This window comes from Punica granatum, chromosome 4, assembly GCF_007655135.1.
Source record: "Punica granatum isolate Tunisia-2019 chromosome 4, ASM765513v2, whole genome shotgun sequence".
Classification (NCBI taxonomy): domain Eukaryota; kingdom Viridiplantae; phylum Streptophyta; class Magnoliopsida; order Myrtales; family Lythraceae; genus Punica; species Punica granatum.
In genome coordinates, this window is record NC_045130.1 from 29,523,316 (window position 1) to 29,542,448 (window position 19,133).

Here is a 19,133-nt window from a genome sequence, read left to right on the forward strand (position 1 = left end):
TTGCTCTTTTCTTGTTATTTTCCCCCTTTTCAATTATTTTATCATTTATTATCATCTTCGATTTTTTGCCAGCAGTGTCCCATTTTATTGAAGAAAACTTTTGGAACAAGAAAAACAACAGGATTTTGGGATAGTGTGATGATTGAATTGTCAAATTATGGACTATTTATAATGCAAGAAAGGGGCAACGACGAGAAATAGATTAATTATAAGAGTCATACGGAGTTAACGCTTCAGCGGACATCGAAATCAGGCGATGCTCAATCAATGCATTTCTACACGTTAGTTCAAATCGGTTTTCCGTGATATATAAAAAGAGTAGGAGTCAAAACTGAGTGGACTTTCATCAGATTTATTGGTCAAACTCAAATCCGACAATTTGTACGAGGACCATATGTAAAAGAAACAATCGTCATACCAATAGAACTCCTGTTCAACATTTGGGTTCACAAACTCCCACCAGAGTTGCCACCTTTCCAGAACGAAAACCGGGAGAACTGCGAGAGAAGAGACTCGCTATTTGGTGCTGTTGTCTCCTTCAGAGAAGGTCGAATCTCGGGATCCCGCCAGAACTTAATGATATGGAGACTTTCTTCATCTGTTGATCTCTGGACTACTATCCTGGAAGCATAGCCTCTCTCCCTCATTTGACGGCATATCTGAGAGGGATTGTTTGCTGTCAGGGTTACCAGGTAAAGCCAGCCCCTCTCAGACAACATGGTGTCAGCTATGGGCAGTATTCGATCAATAACTGCCCGGCCATCTTCTCCTCCTGCCCATGCCGAGGCAATCCCTGACTTGCCCACTTCATCTTCGGGTGTCGGGACATAAGGTGGGTTCACAACCATCACATCAACCAATCCTTCTAGACGTTTCTCAAGCCCTGAAACAATATCCGTGATTATCAACTCTGCATCAACACCATGAGCTTCTAGTGTCTCTCGAGTAACCCTCACTGCATCAGGATTCATGTCAGTAGCAACATAGTAAGTATCGGGGACTTTCTCCTTGAGCATTAGAGCCAGGGAAGTGATCACATAACCGCTGCCACATCCTACTTCAATGCACAGAGACGGCTTATGCTCCAAGAGATTCGTCAAATCAGCGAGCAGGGCATCGACTAGGGCAAATGAGTCATCACATGGTTCATAAACTTCTGGATGTGAGCTCACAAGGCGAATCTGGGCAGTCCTATAGGACATTCTTCTACTGCTACCTAACTCACATTAGAACAAAGGTTCAAGATCAGTAAGGGACCTACTCAAAGCTTTCAATACCTAATCGAATCCAAATCCGCAATATGAGGACCGGCTTGGCTACCTTCATTTGGAAGTTTCCAGTCACCTTTCTAAGGAAATTAATCTTAGGGCCGGCTAAAAATCTAAATCTTATTCTACGAGACATGATACCCTCCTATGTTATTACCGACTCGGTTCCCTAAGAACTTAAGTTCAGAGATTCAATTACAGAAGTCCAGTTCCTCCCAAACACCTGATCATTACCCAAGGTCTAATTTCCTCATTTTTCCCGTTTCATAGAACACAAGTGTATGGCTCACATGCAAAACATGTAAAACAGAAAATAAGCTGCAAAGTACGCTCCTATCAGCCTGACTGCATATGCCATTCACGTGGTTTGAATTTATTTTCTCATGCATGTGAATTACGTGAATAACTACATGAAAGCTGACTAAAACATTTAGAACATGGACAGACCTAAATAAAGATTTACGTGAATAACTACATGAAAGCTGACTAAAACATTTAGAACATGGACAGACCTAAATAAAGATGCAATAAATGGATGCTGAAATAAATAAAAATACATAAAAAGGATACGAGATTAACCTAAACCAGCGCAGAGACTATTCAGCCCGCCCCCTTCGCGCCCGCCCCCCCCCCCCCCCCCCCCCCCCCCCCCCCCCCCCCCCCCCCCCCAAACAAATATATAAAAAATTACAGAGACTTCAAAGACAAAATGTAAAATCGGGGAAACACACAGGGACTCAAACAGGAAGTGCAGAAATGATTAGAGACAAATCAACTAGCCAGAGCACCCAAAAACAAGCTAGAAACTAAATGGACGTGCAAAAGCATGCATTTACTGAAATACAAATGTCAGAAAATTCATGGACCTAACAGATAGCTCAGAAAATTTTAATAAAGAGCCTTTTAAAATTATGAGATACAAAAATTAATCCATGTTATCCATGATTTCTCTACCTAAGAATTATTCAAACGCTTAAACTCAACTTTTAAGGTCTGTCAAAATTCTAAAATGTTCTAATCCTCACATATATATATGGAATGAACCTACCAAGGAGACGGTTCTCTCTAAAATGATCCAACTGGCTCTAATATGATGATTTCATTACCTAAATAATGATGTATGGTTCTATCAAAATCGAACATAACATGCTAAGTACATCTAAGACGCTGATTAGATGGCCCTAAGAACCTTATTATGCTACTATGACCTATATGATGCCTACTTAAACCTAGATGATAAACAAATCTAATCAAATCTAAAATAACGCAAGGATCCATGCATTAGGTGATGAAATAGTCTACATTGCTCTAAACAAAAATCATGCATAGGATCCGATCAGGATAATCAGAAATTTTAGGGATCAGTGTCAGAAATGAACCAAAGCAACACAGCAAGAGAAACTGCTGAAAACAGAAAGAGAAAAACAAGAGTAGATGCAGAATGCACAAGCAAAACAGAACCGGTGCAGAATAGAGAAGCATACACAGATCAGATACAGAATAAGAAGGCAAGAAAAACTGAACAGATGCAGAATAAAATGAGCAAAACAGATCAGATGCAGAACTGAGAAACAGCAACAGCACAGTTGCAGAGTAGAGAATCAAACACAGATCGGACACAGAATTGAAAAGCAACAAAAACAGAACAGATGCAGAACAAATGAGCAAAACAGATCAGATGCAGAACAGAGAAACAGCAACAGCGCAGATGCAGAACAAACGGCGGCACCAGAAAATATCATAACATCAAGGGCTGATCTGAAGCAAGTGATAATCCATTAAATTTGAGTTGAAAACCATTCTTCCACTAATCAGGAGAAAAAGTTTCTAAATGCAATTGAGACCAATTAATGTAGGAATGTCATTTTCAATTGCGGCTTTGAATAGATTGAATCTGAAATTTCCAGAAGTTACCCAACCATCAAGTGATGAAAAGTAACCAATCTCTTAGAACTAGACTAGATCATCCCTTATGAAGACATTTAAGAAAAATACCCAAGTCAAGCATCACATCTAATCACCTCATCTCACAAAGAATTAGGATCCGAAGTGACGCAAGAGTAAGTAGGACAAGGTTATAGTATAAGCAGTCCGATTATCAACATTTTCAATCCTCCATCACTCTCAACTGAATATTTTTAACAACTGCATGAAGTCGATATCAGAGTAAGCCAACCAATTCCTCATCAACACTCTCATAAATGTTTTCATTCTCAATCCAAAGTTAATCAATCAATTACCATTTCAACATCTTGCATCAATGTGTCCTAAGAATGACCGAACTTAAACATAATTGATTCGTGCTCATGGAGAGGAGATAAAACACCTGAGTAACTGAGTTACCTCTATCCGTTCAGACATCATTAGTGAATCAAATATGAAGCAAAAAACTCATGAATTTCATCGAACGGAGACACGGATTATAGATTCTGACCTAGGAACAACTCATTTTCAGCATGCTTTCGTCCAGTTGACAGGGCTAAGAAGATAAAACCATGCTTCCAAGGTCATCAACATCAGCTCAGCGATAAACACAACTTGTAAAATCGAGATTAGCTCGACAGCGTTCTTAGTTCGATTAAACGGAATGTGATTAGAGATACCAAGTTCGGATTCAAGTGAAATTACCTCCACCGAAATTCACTATGCCGAAATCCACCGATTCTTGATCGGGAAACCTCTCCTTGTCCTAAACCTTCACGGCAGCCTCGTCGAGTCCTTCCAGAGGTAGCTTTCCAGCTCCCTTCCGAATCGCTAAAATATATCACCGGATTTCAGCAGTCGAATTTCTGAGCGTCGTTCTTCCAGCTTTCTTTCTTCCTCCCTCGCAGAGCTTCCCATCATTTCCCTTTCAGAGCTCCCAAAGGCGGCTCCCTAGTGAAAATCTTTCCCTTCCTTCAATGCAGCATGGCTAACAATACGATGGGCTTCGGGTGCGGAACGAGCTGCATTGCCGGCCGGAGATCGCCGAGAGAGAGAGCGAAGGAGAAGGACAGGTCGAGCAGCCGCCGTGAGCAAACCACGACCACCAGCGGCAGAGGAGAAGCTCCGGAAGGGTGAGGAGAGAGAAGAAACAGCGAATAAAGGACTGGGGCTTAGGATTGACGAAGAAGGGAGGGAGGCCCATAATAGAAATGTATGGGCCTTCTTTTTCTTTGTGGGCTTTTATTTCATCGTAAGAAAAATTTGGGGGGGTGTTCGGATTAATGAAAAGTTGGTGGATTCCCTTTCCACCACATCCAAAATAATAAAAAAATAAAAATAAAATGGTCGATCCCGAGAATATTTGGATTTTATTTTACCTAAATTAATATATTTGGCAGGAAAAATGATTAATGGAATTATTAAAGTAAATTAATATGTTTGGCGGGAAATGATTTCATGTAAAAGTACTTTATGGTTTCCCTTTGGAAAATAAATCTACGGATCAATGGAAACATTTTAGCATTTCAAAACATGGTATTTTAAATATGCCCTTCTTCAAATTTTATTGGCATTATCAAATGAGGGCGACTAATATGTCAAATGCATTATATTTCATTATATATTTACCCAACGCAATTTATCTATTAAGAGGGGGAGTTTGTAAAGACCAATCAGAGCGTGTCATGTCATAATGTGTTGGAAGACTTTCAGCGAACTACCCTGCTAAATAACAAGTTTCATGTTAGGTAACAAGAAACTTATTATTTTTAAATATAATAAGACTGATTTTAAATAATAAGAAACTTACTTCTTAATAAGATAATTCACTCTTTTGTAAGAAACTTATTAGTTAAGAATTTAATGAGACTCTTACTGAATAAGAAGTTATAGTAAGAGTCTTGCTATTTTTTGAAGCCTTCTCGAAACTATACTTGCTCTTTATGGCGGACCCTCCCATATTAATTATGTTACCATGGAACCACAGACATGAAGGAGAACTGATACAGATGATAGTCACAAAGGTTTCAAGGGAGTCAAAGAAGGCTCGTCTTTGTGTCGACAACTTAGTAGGGATTGACAACCACGTAAAAGCAGTCATGAGAATGCTAAGTATCGAGGCGCCAGATGTGAGGTTCATTGGAATATGGGGTATGGGTGGCATTGGAAAGACAACGCTTGCTAAGTTCGTCTATAACAAGATCTTGGATGAATTCGGACGTTGCAAAGTCAACTTGTCGCTAACCTCTTGAGGGGCGACCGCCCGAACTTTGCTATCACTGATGAAGGAATTCATGTGCTCAAGCGTAGGTTTCGTGAGATGAAAGTCCTCATTATTCTTGACGATGTTGATAGTGTTGACCAGCTCAAAGCACTGGCCGCAGAGCTTGACTGGTTCGGTCGAGGGAGTATAATCATCATAACTACCAGAAACAAGGACGCTTTAAACGTACTTCAGGAGCATAAGGTCTATGAAGTAACAGAAATGGACAAAGATCAAGCCCTTCAACTCTTAAGCAAGCAGGAACTGAGGAGATATGCTCCCACAGCAGGATTAAGAGCCCTATCAGAAGAAATCGTCAATGGAACTGGAGGTCTTCCTCTAGCTCTTAAAGTTATTGGTTCTTTTCTTCACGGGAAAAGTGAGGAAACGTGGAAGGCAACATCGCAGAAGTTGAACATAGTGCCAAACAAGGAAGTCGAACAGAAGTTGAGGATTAGCTATGATGCATTAGAGCGTGAACAACAACAGATGGTTTTGGATCTTGCATGCCTTTTGGTCGGGGGAAGATAGAAGGATCGTAGCTTACATGTGGGAAGATCACTGTAAATTTTCTCCAGAAACTGATATCGAAGTCTTCCGGCTATTGTCTCTCATCAAGATTGGAGAGAACGATATGCTAGGGATGCATGATCAGCTGCGAGACCTTGGTAGGAGAATTGTTCGAGAAGAGAACCCTAAAGAACCAGGGAAGCGAAGCAGGTTGTGGGGCAATGAAGCAGTTGACGTGCTGCTGAACTATCAGGTATAACAACACATTTTCTTCTTATTTTGACTGCACAAAATGCTATGGTGTTATTCGACAGATAAAAGATATTGAATTCTTTACGTATAGGGATCGAAAAATATGGAAGCCATTCGACTGGAATATCAGGTTAGGCTGGAGGACTGCTGTTTCACACCGCAACAGTTTAGGAAGCTATCAAAGTTGAGATTTCTCCAACTAGACTGTGCTCATTTGGCCAGAAATTTTGAGAATCTCCTACCAACGTGGATGAATGTGTAATTTTTTTTCCCTAATTTACATGTACAAATATGCGTAAGAATGATACTCACACTATAATAGGACGAAGTCCATCATGAATGAGAATTGAGGAGCCATTGGACTTTGGTCGTCAACATGTGTTTGTCAAATCTGTAGAGCCGTCCATTGGGATGAAGAAAGAGCAGAGACAAGTAAGCACACTAGGAGTCTTAAATTTGGTACATAATGTTTAGAATGATGAGTTCAGTTGTCGCTTTTGAAAGAGCCGCCTACTCCGTTGAAATAACTTTAAGATTACCGAGGTAGATGACTTGTAAAAGGATATAGTTGGGGAAGATTCACATGTACAAATTTCAAGCACATTGTCTCGAATGGTGCAAAACAACAATTGCCGCTCATGCATAAATGCCCACACATTGGAGATCAACATAAGGACACGAACTGAATGAATATTGTAGAGAATTTAGAACTATTGGTCAAGCTAAAGTTAGATCTGGTGTAAAAAGAGCTGCTTCGAAACATACTACAAGCTATTAAAATAAAATAATAATAAATAAAGAAAATAAAGTCCTCATTTATTATAACATTTTTATTTAACGAGTGTTTCCCACTTCGCGATATTGACAGATTTTATATTTGGCTCTTCACAAAATATTAACAGAAGAACATCATTCGACCTAGAACCTCTAGCCTGCGCATACACGCAGGCCCATCATCTATTTTGTAACAATAACTATGCATATATGTGCGTGCACGGGCATGCGAACCAGTTGTGTTGAAGGCAAGGAGTAATTAAAGAGCTCCAAATAAGAAACCAAACTTGATCCCAAAAGGAGAAGCAGAAATTTTCACACTTTGGTTCACTGTCCAAACAGGTTGGATGGATACATGTGACAATTTCATTATCATAGACAGCATATGACAAAGACACACCCAAAACATTGGACCTCAGCGGTTTAGTTTATCCTCTTCACAGCCTCCCTTGCTCTCCTCCTTAAGCAGCCTTCTCTGTTTCTGCAAATCCAGAGGTATGTTCAGTGAAAGTAATTCGTAGAAAGGAAAACTGCAAGTGAAAATCCTTCCATGCATATTATCCGATTGGAAACTTCTACTGATACATATGGATGAACTTATTGCTATCTAGATCAGAACCAGTCGAGAACGAAATTCTGTCGTACAGTGCAACTGGAAGTGAAACCCCTGGCAAGTCGGCAAAACATACTTGTAATGTTGAGGACTTTGTCTGACCCATTACGAAAATTATACTTGTTGGAAAAAGGATGTAACATAGTTAGATACAGTTTTAAACCGAGGCTTAAATTCGAGTAAGATTTTGATGAAGCTTCACTCATGTTAAGTCCCATGTTCTCTGATCCTTACATGGACAAGAGAAACGAGTAATTTAAAACAAAAGGAAGAATGATTGACGTTTTACATGTGGACCTCATTTGAACCTTTGTCTCGTAACTACAAAGCAACAAGCAGCATCCAAAGAACAATTTTTGCCCTGAAAACTACCCAATTCCCTGTGCTTGTAAACATGAGACTATCATGACCAAGAAAAAAAAAGGTGCATAGAAGAAGAGAGAAAGAGAGAGAGAGAGAGAGAGAGAGAGAGAGATCCGATCCGACTAAACAAATCCAAATTAGAACAAACAATTCTAGAATGAATACAACACCCTCCGAAATCTTACAGATAATGGTTAATGAATATGATATTCAGTCTACTCAAGACTTGATACAAAACCTGAGATTGACATGTCTGACCTAATGCAATTAATTTTATCAAGCTAAAGCCTGATACCTTAATGTGAAAAGAAAAATATCCAGAGGTCAAGGGAGACATCAATCCAGACATAAAATCTTGACAGCAAAGTTGGTGGCAGACCAGTACATAAAGCAACCATCAAACATGCCACTAGGACTACCCAGCCATTTCTATTGAAACGGTAAAAATAGAGCTTTACTTTAGCTGGCTTTGGGGAGAATGTGAAAAGGACTCCATGAAGAACAATATATATAAAGTTGACAGCTGTTCTGATGTCCTGCAGTTGTCGCTTTCTCTCAGTTAAGATTTTAGGGACTCATGAAGAAACTTTAGCCCTTGATATGCATTAATAACAGTGCTTACATCCATCATTGTCTTTTCATCTATTCTATAGAAAATGAATCCAACAAAAACTTATTATGTCTAAGTGCTTCCCATTTATCAGCCTTAAGTAAAAATATTGTTATCTCATCAGCGGGCTGTTTTCTATGTTTGCTTTCTTTTTCGAATGGTATATAACTTGAATTCCGTGTAATCCAGTTAAGTAGCAATTATCATTAAAATAATCAGTTTCTATGATTTAATCATATGATGTTACTAATCAAATGACCTCCAAAATCAGGAGAAAAACTGTATCTTATTGTCAGAAAGGGATAAAGAAACTGCTCAAGTATCAATTTATACATGACAAATGATCAAACCTTAATTACATCCTCAAGGGGAAAGCAAAAGCAGACCAACACACAAGAATAAACTCTTCACATATTCAAAACTTATTTCACAGTTTCGTAGACAGGAAACAAAACACTTGGGAACAGGACCTTGCATAAAACAAGACAACTCTTAGGGAGACTTCCTACCATTCTCTTTCCACTTTTTGCAAGTGATTCCAAATTTTACAATATTACATACCAAACCATAAACTGAATTTTCTAAGTCATTATGCAAACACAATATCTTCACAGAAAAAAAGACTTAAGTTATTTGTTTCCTAGTCAGGACCAGTGGTCCTCGAATCATCCATGTTTATGGAATAATGACTGAAACCAAGTCAAGGATCATGATCACGGTCATAAATTCTTCGCTAAAATGGAAGGCAATCCTACCAAAATAAACTGCAATCAGAAAAAACCTAACCTGTCTGTTTGTCGGTCGCGTCATGATATTCCTGCTCATCCTCGTGAACAACAGGGCATGCACCTATGCTGTCCCCTCCATCCTTTTCATAAGGGTATCTGACAACAATCACAGGGCAGACACAGTGATGGACACAGTAATCGCTTACACTCCCAAGCCTGCCCTTAGCGGTCTTTCTTGAGGCACCAAACCCGCGGCTCCCCATTATAACAGCACCAAGACCGAGCCTCTCGACCTCAAGGCAGAGCCGCTCCTTCATGTCGTGGTCCTTCACAATGTGTATCTTAAAGGGTATGTGAGCATCCACGAGGGGCTGGGCAAGATCATTGGCCTTAGTGGAGGTAAAGGTGTCAAAGTCGTCCTCAAGCTTCTGCTGTGACACCTCATCATCGCCCTCTCGCATCGAAAGGTCCATTGCGCCCCAGTCTGCACCATAGAGTACGCTTGTTGGCCTCACGTGGAGAAGTATAACAGCGTCTCCAGACCTAAGGAAGGAGTGCAGGGGAACATCATTAGTGAATCAATAACTTCTTGTTTCACCCGAGAGGTCAAAATAACTATCATTCAAATGAATCCTTGGGAGTACTCCAACCAAATATACAATAACAACCGCTAAGGAATATTTATTCGGCGTTCCCAACCTACCATCTATATCGAAAATCAGTTTTGCCCACCTTCTAAGGACACCAAAATCCAATCTTCTCAACACATTTCGCAATAATTTATGAACTTCTGCGCCGCATAAGGCAAAATTATATCGTATAGCTTCCGGGACACTCATTACCCACTTACATATGCATTTTTAACATGAAAATATCAAACCAAGAAAATGCTTTCAATCATGCATTACGGCATATAATCCAGGGCCAATATCCTCCGTTCCGTGGACATATTCGAGGTACCTAATCACTATTATAGTTAGATCAAACAGGACTCTTGGGCATTCACAAGATCAAACAAGAGGAACTTTGAAGAATAGATTGCCGGCTGCTCGAACTGACAGGGAGTCCGTAGTACTTGAGCATTCTAACGCTTCGATCAGAGCTTAGCTGCCCGGATACGAAGAAAAGAACAAAGAAGAAAGCTTTTCTTGGTAAAGATGGTTATGAACCTGAGGTAGTTCTGGACAGCCCAGCGGACGGCGTAGGCGCTCTCGTCGCTGAGATCGACGGCTATGCCGATCTTGCGCTGGGCACCGGCGGTCGGGGTCCCAGAGGGGTAGCGAGGCGAGGAGGGCTGGACGAGGATAGCCGCCGCCGGGTCCGAAGGGGGTTTCTTGGGGGAAGTCATGGCTTACGGCTCAAGAGTTGACTGACCCTCGAGAACAAGAAGCTTCTGTGGGATCGCAAGCAAGATTGTCTCGGGAGGGACCCGATCTCCGATGAGCTGAGCTGCTGAGTGAGAGCGATGAGAGAAGAAGATGATGGGACAGAGCGGATTAATGGGAATGGATTGAAACGAATAAGAGGGGGGGGGAGCTATCGTGGAATGGGGTTTTGGAGAGGAAGATGGGAAGGGTTGATGACGAAGAGACAAGTGTGGGTGGTGAAGGGGACAGTGACAGGTGGCGGTCTGTCGGATTTAAGACTCCATGTCCATCTTGGAATTTCTTTTTTTTTTTTTTCACATAACAGTATAAAAATTCTTCGACCATCCTATCTCGTTAGAGAATCATGAATCATTAAAAGCTAATCGATATGTGAGGGTGAACACGCTGAATGATAAATTTGTGGAATCGCGAAAGCCCTCGATGAGCTCGCTTTCGAGTTCTGCATGGTATTTTGACATACACGCACCAACTTGAGGAGGAATATTTGCCGATTTGTAGTTTTTGGATTATTCTAGGCCTATATGAGATGGGTAAAGTCCTGCTCCTGTTTTGTTTTTGTTCCTCGCAGTGAAATTAGGCAATTTTCTAATTGGTAGTTTCTGATAAGGCCTTTATATTAAAATACTACAAAATTACGTGCAGATGCGGTTTATTAAACTCGACGCGTTCACGTAGTTTTGTGGAAAAATTATCAAGTTTCTGATATCATATTCGTGAACAAGCTCAAACTCGACTGGCTCTCATAGCGGTTGAACTTGGATCAAGCTAGACCATGCTTGAATATCTGATCTTGATTTCGGCTCGAGTTGTAAATGAGCAGTACGAGCACGGCCTGTGTTTGTCTTCCCCTTTTCTATTGTAGAAGTATTATCCATTTTATCAACATCAAACATTCTAATTCCTAAGATTTCTTATTGAACTTATTTTTCACGAGTCAGGAAACTATAACAAGAAAAATCCAAGAGTGAGTAAGGTGGGTAATATTTAAATTTAAGCATGCACATTCAACAAACATTGAAATTCTTCATCAATCAATTTATTAGACATACACAAACAGCAGCCCAGCTGATGACAACTAAGACTTTGGTACATAAAATTCTAGCAGCTCATGTACTTACATTTGGTTGACCTAGTCGAATCTACCGTCCAAATATTTCTCTGTAACACACAACAAATACGAAACCGTCGGCTCATAAGACAGCCTGCGTCAGACAAGAACTGAACCAATGGGCCTTTTCTCTGTTCACTTATGTCGCAAGACATTATCTTCGTCCAATTCACCGAACCACAAGCTCTTCCCCCCCCTAACTAATCCTTGGAACTCCATGAACTCCTACGACTCACGGAACGGGTAATCACTCCAAAGGTGCTCCGGTAGCTCCAAGGGGTTGCAAACCCAGGATCGGATGAATACTTGAGCTCCTCCTTAACCACTAAGGCCAAACCCCCCGGAGGTCACCGAACCGCAAGCTGAGACATCAGTTTTGCTGCCACGTCTAGTAAGAAGAAAGCAACGGGATCGCCATGGATGATAGTGCTATTTCTGGGACTCCATCTTGGTAATGCTCCCATCCCTTTGTACCAAACATCAAGAGTGGCTTCACCGATTCCTCAGTTAGTCCAATCTTCTCTTCATTCTTCAGACGTACATTAGCTCTCGGCTGTGATCTTCTGCATGCTGCACGGATCAGGCGATTTGGTAGGCAAGATTGGGGGCAAGTTCACCTCGACAAATGCCTTGTCCCCATCACCGTAAGTACCAATACATATCGTGTCACCTCGGCCGTGCCAAATCCCATCTTGGACGTTGTTCATCTCTAGTGTTCGGGATTCCTGCATCAAGTGTTCGGCAGAAGATCAGGAACAGGGACAACTGCAAGAGAAAGATCTTGACATGCGGTGCATTTCTTAAAGCGTTATACGTTAAGTATCTTAAAATGAGCCGTAGTTTGTTAATAAAGAAAAATGAGCGTAGCTTGTTAATAAAGAAAAATGAGCGGAACCAATGTAGAGAAATGAAGGTCAATTAAAGAGTAACAGTCATTTTGGAACTTCCTACTTAAACTCTGTAACTTACATAGGACTGAGTTGCAACTAATACTTAAGCATTTAATTGATCGACTACGGCTTGAAGATAAGGAAACAGCACTACAAATATGTAGGGTTAAGACAAACTAACCTGACAAAGCGTGCAGCATGGGCAAAGCAAATGGTATAGGCAATCATCTCCAGAATTGTCACTACCCTGAGGATGAAGTAAAGACGCATACAAGAAAATGTCAAGAAAGATAAAAGAGTAATTGCAAAAAGGACCCATTATTTCTTCAAGAATGCAATGTAAGTTTTCATCAACTTTATTCTGCTGGAAAATGGATATCATTTCTAACTAAACTTTAGAATACATTATCTGAATGAGCTGGCCTAAAAAGAAGGTCCAATCTGTAATTGAATATTTTATATACCCAATTCAAAGCAGCTCAAAACTCATATTTTGGTAGCAGATAATAAAATATACCAAAGATATGGTGCAAATAGTCGAAAGAAATATGACAGACAAAATTGAGCTACGATGATAGCCACATAATTGCAGGATGTAAAGATTTAACAGCAACAGCAAGGTCAACTAACCTTGATATTGAACTTCTTTCTAATCTGTGCGCGGAAGAAACCTAAATATATCACAATAGATATTGTAAAAGCAGCTGCCAAGTACAGGAAATAGTGCCGCCTGGTTACAGCAAAGGCGACTCCATTGACGAAAGCACACAAAAGAAGAAATAAATGAAATCCCCCCTGAAAATATCAAGTTAGAATTTCAATTTAGTATGCAGCAGGAAAAAACCCAATTTACTAAGAAAGCACATAAAATAAGCGAATGACAGAAAAGGAGATCAACAATCTCCTTGGGCATTAATCATCGTCATTTTTCGCTCAATTGTTAAAGCAAATCTCAACAAAGACAAAACTCCTACAGAATTCAACAAAACAAACTACTAGATTGGTAATTCCTTTTCTGCAAGCTCTTAACTCTATCCTTTTCTTTCAATTCCAATGAACCAAACAACTCATGGAGGTAACCTAGTCCTACATGGCAGAGCTTACAGAAGAAGGTTTAGCAGCCACAAGATAATGTTTCAACTGTAACACAAATACAAGTCAAAGATCCCAAGTTCTTATCAATAACGGTCTGCACTGTGACTAAGATCCTGGATCCGATTTCCCCCTCTATGGCTTTGGATACTCACCTTCCCCTTACCCTAATGCCAATAGGGGCCATGCACCCGCCCCTAGAACCCCAAAAAGAAATAATTATTAGAAGTATTTCCTTTGAATTCATATTGTCTTGACAATGAAGTTATGTGTTGATCAATCCTCTCAAAAATAAGCTTCACCTCATTGGTAAGTAATGAGATGAACCTTGCTCAACTGGAGATCCATTTCTATATTAGACATCATCTAAAATAAAGGCACTTGCAGTTGAATTGGATAACCTAAAGAAGAAGCAACTACCTGCATGAAGCAAGAACCAAACCCAGCTCTTTTCATGTTTTTCCCAAATCTGTAGCAAGGGCAGCTGCGACAAGAAGAAAGCCATCAAAAACAGTGCCACGTCCAGCCCAAAAATACGGGATGAGATAGAAGCCTCAAATTCTCAAAGATTAAAGTAGCAACAATAACAACATAATCAAATGCTCCAAAAATATTCTAAAACCCGGAGCCCTGATCAATCAGACCAAGTAGGATCCTTTTGATCGTACTGACCATTTCATGCAGCTTTGGCGGGCTGACTATTTATTAGCTTTAAAAAGTTCACGAGGAATATGCACCAAATTGTACCCTTTTCATTTTCCCATACACCATTGACCGAATAGCATCGACTACATTTTTTTCTTAATTTCCAGCGGAATCAAACAAGCCAACTAACATAAAACACAACCATTAGTCGATACCCTGGTCGCCTTCTCATCAAAAACAATTCCATGTTCTTGTCTCCGGTCCTTCAAAATCACAGGTAGCAAACAAAGAACTAGAAAATCTACTGGGAATTTGATGATATTTAGACAAAAGAAAAAATTTTCTCGAACACAACAGGATTGACCTTTCCCCACTCTCCACAGCCAAGAGCAACCCAAAATATCATTTTTGAAGAAAACTCACTTCTCAAAATAAAAACAGACAACAGCAAATTTCAAGTTCCATCGCAGAAGCATGAAGAGAATGAAGAAACTAAAAAAAAACTGACCAGGCAGACTGAAGGGCGATGCGCCTGTCCTCAAAGCAATCAAGAACCTCACCCTCCCACATCCTGAGGACCCCAACCCCGAAATCCCCGAGAACGGCGGCTTCCTCCCCCTCAATCCCGCCATCGAGGCTCTTCCACTTGCCCTGCGCCGCCTGCAGAGCTACAGTTGAGCAGAGCATGTCGAAATCCAAAACAGCCATGCCCTCCATCAGCCTCTGCTCCTCCTCCGACCCTTGTGCCCCCTGAAACCTCTCGGAATCCGCCATTGCTGACCCACCCAACAGAAGAGAAAGAGAGAGAGAGAGAGAGAGAGAGAGAGAGAGAGAGAGAGAGAACCCAATAGCAAATTGGCTTTGTGGGTATTGCTTTGCTCAGCCTCCTGGTGCAGTTACTCATGGAAAGGCATCTCCTTTATATGCTCCATCCACCGGATAACACTAATTAATCCCTTTTTTTTGTTTGGGATGAGTTGAAGGAAGGAAGGAAGGAAGGGAAGGACGGCGATAGTGACGAATCTGTGCGTGCGGGGAAGTGGCGGGCGATTGATTAATTTTGGGTGGGAGGGGGTGGGTGTGGGGCCCGGTGGCAGCCGTCCACGAGCTGGGATGATTGGACGGCCCAGCTGTTGCCACGTTGGACGGGGATTTAGGTTGGGATTTGCCCGCCCGATAATATCCCCCTATTAACGGAAATTTCGTTGGGATTAACAAAAATACCTAAGAAATCTTTCTTTATTTACAATTTTATTTATAGAAGATAGAACGGATGGATTGTTGGATAATAACCCCCAACAAGATTGTAATCCATTTTGGTACATTTTCCAGTTTCTGTTGTGGCAGGTTGCCAAATTTGTGGTCACAATTTTCCCCTTTTAGTGCTTTTAGCTCGTGGGTGAGGGAAATTGTTTATTTGTTCAATAGAAAAAAAAAAAGAAGAAACGGAAATTATATCGTCTTAAATTTTCATCTTTTCCGAATCTCTAGGAGTTTTTATTTACGCAAATAGAGAGAAAGAAAATTGTTTAGCTCAAATCTCATCGTGACATGTTGTGTGTAGAAGTTACCCCTTATGGTTGATGAGACTTTATATGATAATAATTTATCACGTAAAACGTGACAAATTTCTATTCAAATATGTAGTATTTTACGTGATATTTCTATTCCATCATAAAGTACTGCACATTTGAGTAAAAATATCATATCTTTCCAAAAAAAAAAGTACTACGTTACCATGATGATAAATTATCACCATATAAATTCCCATCAATCATTTATTATTATAATTAGATAATTATGGTTTTGCATGATTTTTTCATACAATACCAGAATATCCGATATTGAAAAAGCAATGATGATTTTTCTATATAATGATTTGGATCTAGCAATGGCATTCATGTTTTTCCTACCTGTGGAGTGGAAACTTGCGAAATAAATTTGAGCTACTATTTGGGATGGGGAAGTTTTGGTCAATGTCCAGTCAACTATCAAGCTGAGCATGAATTTGGATATGAAAGGATTGAAATTTATTGAGGATGACATGCAGAATGACACTTTTAGGTTGAAGGTATCAAATCTAAATATCATTATCAGGTTAAAAACATAAAAACAATCACGATTATTTTTCCTTAAAAAATTTGGTGAAAAGCAATTATCCATGAACTGAAAAATTATGACAAACTCTTAGGGAGTCTTTAGTTTGTTATTGGAAAAGGTATGGTTTCCATTTTTTTTTCCAAATGCATTTATTTTAGAGTTTATCTGATTAATAAATATTGCATTTATGGCAGCTACCAGTACATGAAAACAACAACAAAGTAGACGTGTAATTAGATCAATAGCAATGCAATAGTTGCATATTTTTTTCAAAATTAATAAAATATGATAGTTGTTTAGTTTAGGTAACTCGATAAATATTCTTTTTAAGTATAAAATCTTAAATTCAAATTTTATAAATAAAAAAATTCATAATTAAAAAGAATTTGACGGAGCCGAAAGAATTTGGATTAGTTTGGGACCGTTGACTTTGGGGATACCAGGTGGATGAAAAGCAAAAATAACAGAGTAGCCGACTACTGTTTAATAACCAAAAGGAATAAAAACATAAAGTCGTTCAATTTTGTTCTTTTGTGGTTCTTGTAACAAGAAACTTGTTCCTCGTGTAGTTTTTGATACATCTATAGTATTTTGTAATTAAATTAAGTTTGATTTAATTTAATTTAAAGATATGAAAACAAAAATAACTGAAAAAAAGTACGTGAGAGAATTTAAAAAAGAAGATAAAAATAATAATTGTGCTGTTAAATTGAGAAAAAAGTGTTGAAATTGAGAAAAAACGTCGAATAGTTGTGAGAATTTTGTATTAAATTTTTTGTAATAATAGATAAGAAAAAGTATGAGATAGAATTTGAAGGAAAAAAATCAATGATTATGTTATTGAATTGAGGGAAAATAAAGTTAAGTTAAGTTAAGTTAATTAAAGTTTATTTTTGTAAGCAAACAATATGAAAGACAAAAGTAGTTGAGAAAAATATGTGAGAAAATTTTTAAAAAAAAATTAAAAAAAGTAATTGTTATGTTGTTGAGTTGAGGAAAATGAGTTGACATTGATGAAAAATGTTGAATAGTTGAGAAAATTTACTATTAAAAATTAATTTAAATAATATATAAGAAAAAATATGAGATAGAATTTGAAGAAAAAGATAAAAAAACAATGATTGTGTTATTGAATTGAGGGAAAAGTTAAGTTAAGTTAAGTTGAGTTAAGTAAAGTTTATTTTTGTAAACAAACAATATGAAAGACAAAAGTAGATAAGAAAAATATGCGAGTGAATTTGAAGAAAAAATAAAAAAAGTAATAATTATATTGTTGAATTGAGAAAAAAATATTGAAATTGAGGGAAAAATATTGAATAGTTAAAAAAATTTAATATTAAAAAATTAATTTAAATAATAGATACGAAAAAATATAAAAGATAATTTAAAAAATAAATAATAAAAAGTAATAATTGTATTATTAAATTGAGAGAAAAATTAAGTTAAGTTAAATTAGATTGAGTTAAACTTTGTTATCAAACAAAACCGTCACTTCTTGTCACTGGGTAGGACTATTCGAATGGAATATCTTGAAGTAATTCTCTGTTTTTATATTACGCATTTGTTTTATCAGACGATCATAGACAACATAATAGTCTCCTAAAGTCAATTGAAGTTTTTCTTGTTTTTCTTTACAAGAGAGAGGGAAAGTCAGGGAGAACAAGCAAAGGAGAAATAAACAAGAGACATAAATAAATAACACGAGAAGTCTCCCTCAAAATAATTAGACATAACCTAGCACATGATATATATATATATATATATATTAATGCTTTTCTTAAGAGCTCGCACATGAGCATTTTGAATCCTTGTTCAACTCCTTATTGATCCACCTTTCAAATCTTTCCTCGTGTTTGTCAATTGAATTTCCATTATTAATAGTTCTTTAACATGCATCTTTTTAGTCCACGGTAGGGATGTGAAGGCCTGCGTACTTTGTTTTTTTTATGATACTCAAATCTTATCCTGTAAGGAATATGTTATAAGATTTTGAAATCAGACCCTATTCTATTGAGTCTTGGAATCGAAATCTACTCGTAACTTGAAACCACAAGTTTCGAGTATCTTGTTAGAACTTGTAATTTTTTTTTCTCGTTAAATAAAACTAAAAATTTTTCCTTCAAAATCAGTAATCACGCAAAATAAAATATCGACGTAAATTTAGATTTTTTAATTAGTGACTACTTTTTAAATATAGGAAATATCTAAATATAACTATATATATATAATAGGGGAAATTATTGTCCGAGTCCGAATATCGGTTCCGATTCTAGGTACCCTATATGCAGGAATCGAAATCGATTTTCACCGGTGCCATATTTTATTACCCGGACTTTATCATATTTTCAATACGAACTACGTGAACCCTATCCTAACTGGTAGATTTCGACTAGTCTGGATATACCTGATAGTAGTGCACACCTCTAGTTCACGGAAGCACTATTAGATCAAATATAAATTAAATGTAATTAATAAATATAAAGGAGATTTTCAAACGAAAAAAAGGACCCAATGACTACCAGATATCAGTGCACACTTTTAGTTCACGGAAGCACTATTAGATCAAATATTAAATTAAATGTAATTAATAAATATAAAGGAGATTT

At 38.3% G+C, this 19,133-nt stretch overlaps 4 protein-coding genes across 4 annotated transcripts; 1 reads left to right on the top strand and 3 right to left on the bottom strand.

The window, feature by feature from the left end:
- Positions 1 to 319: 319 nt before the first annotated feature.
- On the bottom strand, positions 320 to 4,341 carry LOC116204862 (methyltransferase N6AMT1). The gene is made up of 2 exons (XM_031537201.1): positions 3,897 to 4,341; positions 320 to 1,216 (listed from the first exon to the last, which is right to left on the bottom strand). Exon 2 carries the CDS (start codon positions 1,200 to 1,202, stop codon positions 447 to 449), a length of 756 nt encoding a protein of 251 aa, XP_031393061.1. The 5' UTR covers positions 1,203 to 1,216; positions 3,897 to 4,341; the 3' UTR covers positions 320 to 446.
- Positions 4,342 to 5,200: 859 nt separating this feature from the next.
- LOC116204304 (TMV resistance protein N-like) lies at positions 5,201 to 5,985 on the top strand. The gene is made up of 2 exons (XM_031536395.1): positions 5,201 to 5,325; positions 5,421 to 5,985. The coding sequence occupies exons 1-2, from the start codon at positions 5,201 to 5,203 to the stop codon at positions 5,983 to 5,985; spliced, it is 690 nt and encodes a 229-aa protein (XP_031392255.1).
- A 1,247-nt stretch (positions 5,986 to 7,232) lies between these two features.
- LOC116205213 (universal stress protein PHOS32) lies at positions 7,233 to 10,883 on the bottom strand. The gene is made up of 3 exons (XM_031537729.1): positions 10,474 to 10,883; positions 9,363 to 9,847; positions 7,233 to 7,471 (listed from the first exon to the last, which is right to left on the bottom strand). Exons 1-3 carry the CDS (start codon positions 10,650 to 10,652, stop codon positions 7,452 to 7,454), a joined length of 684 nt encoding a protein of 227 aa, XP_031393589.1. The 5' UTR covers positions 10,653 to 10,883; the 3' UTR covers positions 7,233 to 7,451.
- Positions 10,884 to 11,670: 787 nt separating this feature from the next.
- On the bottom strand, positions 11,671 to 15,446 carry LOC116205559. Its single transcript, XM_031538188.1, has 5 exons — positions 14,936 to 15,446; positions 14,203 to 14,266; positions 13,321 to 13,485; positions 12,872 to 12,937; positions 11,671 to 12,525 (listed from the first exon to the last, which is right to left on the bottom strand). The coding sequence occupies exons 1-5, from the start codon at positions 15,199 to 15,201 to the stop codon at positions 12,343 to 12,345; spliced, it is 744 nt and encodes a 247-aa protein (XP_031394048.1). The 5' UTR covers positions 15,202 to 15,446; the 3' UTR covers positions 11,671 to 12,342.
- Between the last annotated feature and the right edge of the window lie 3,687 nt (positions 15,447 to 19,133).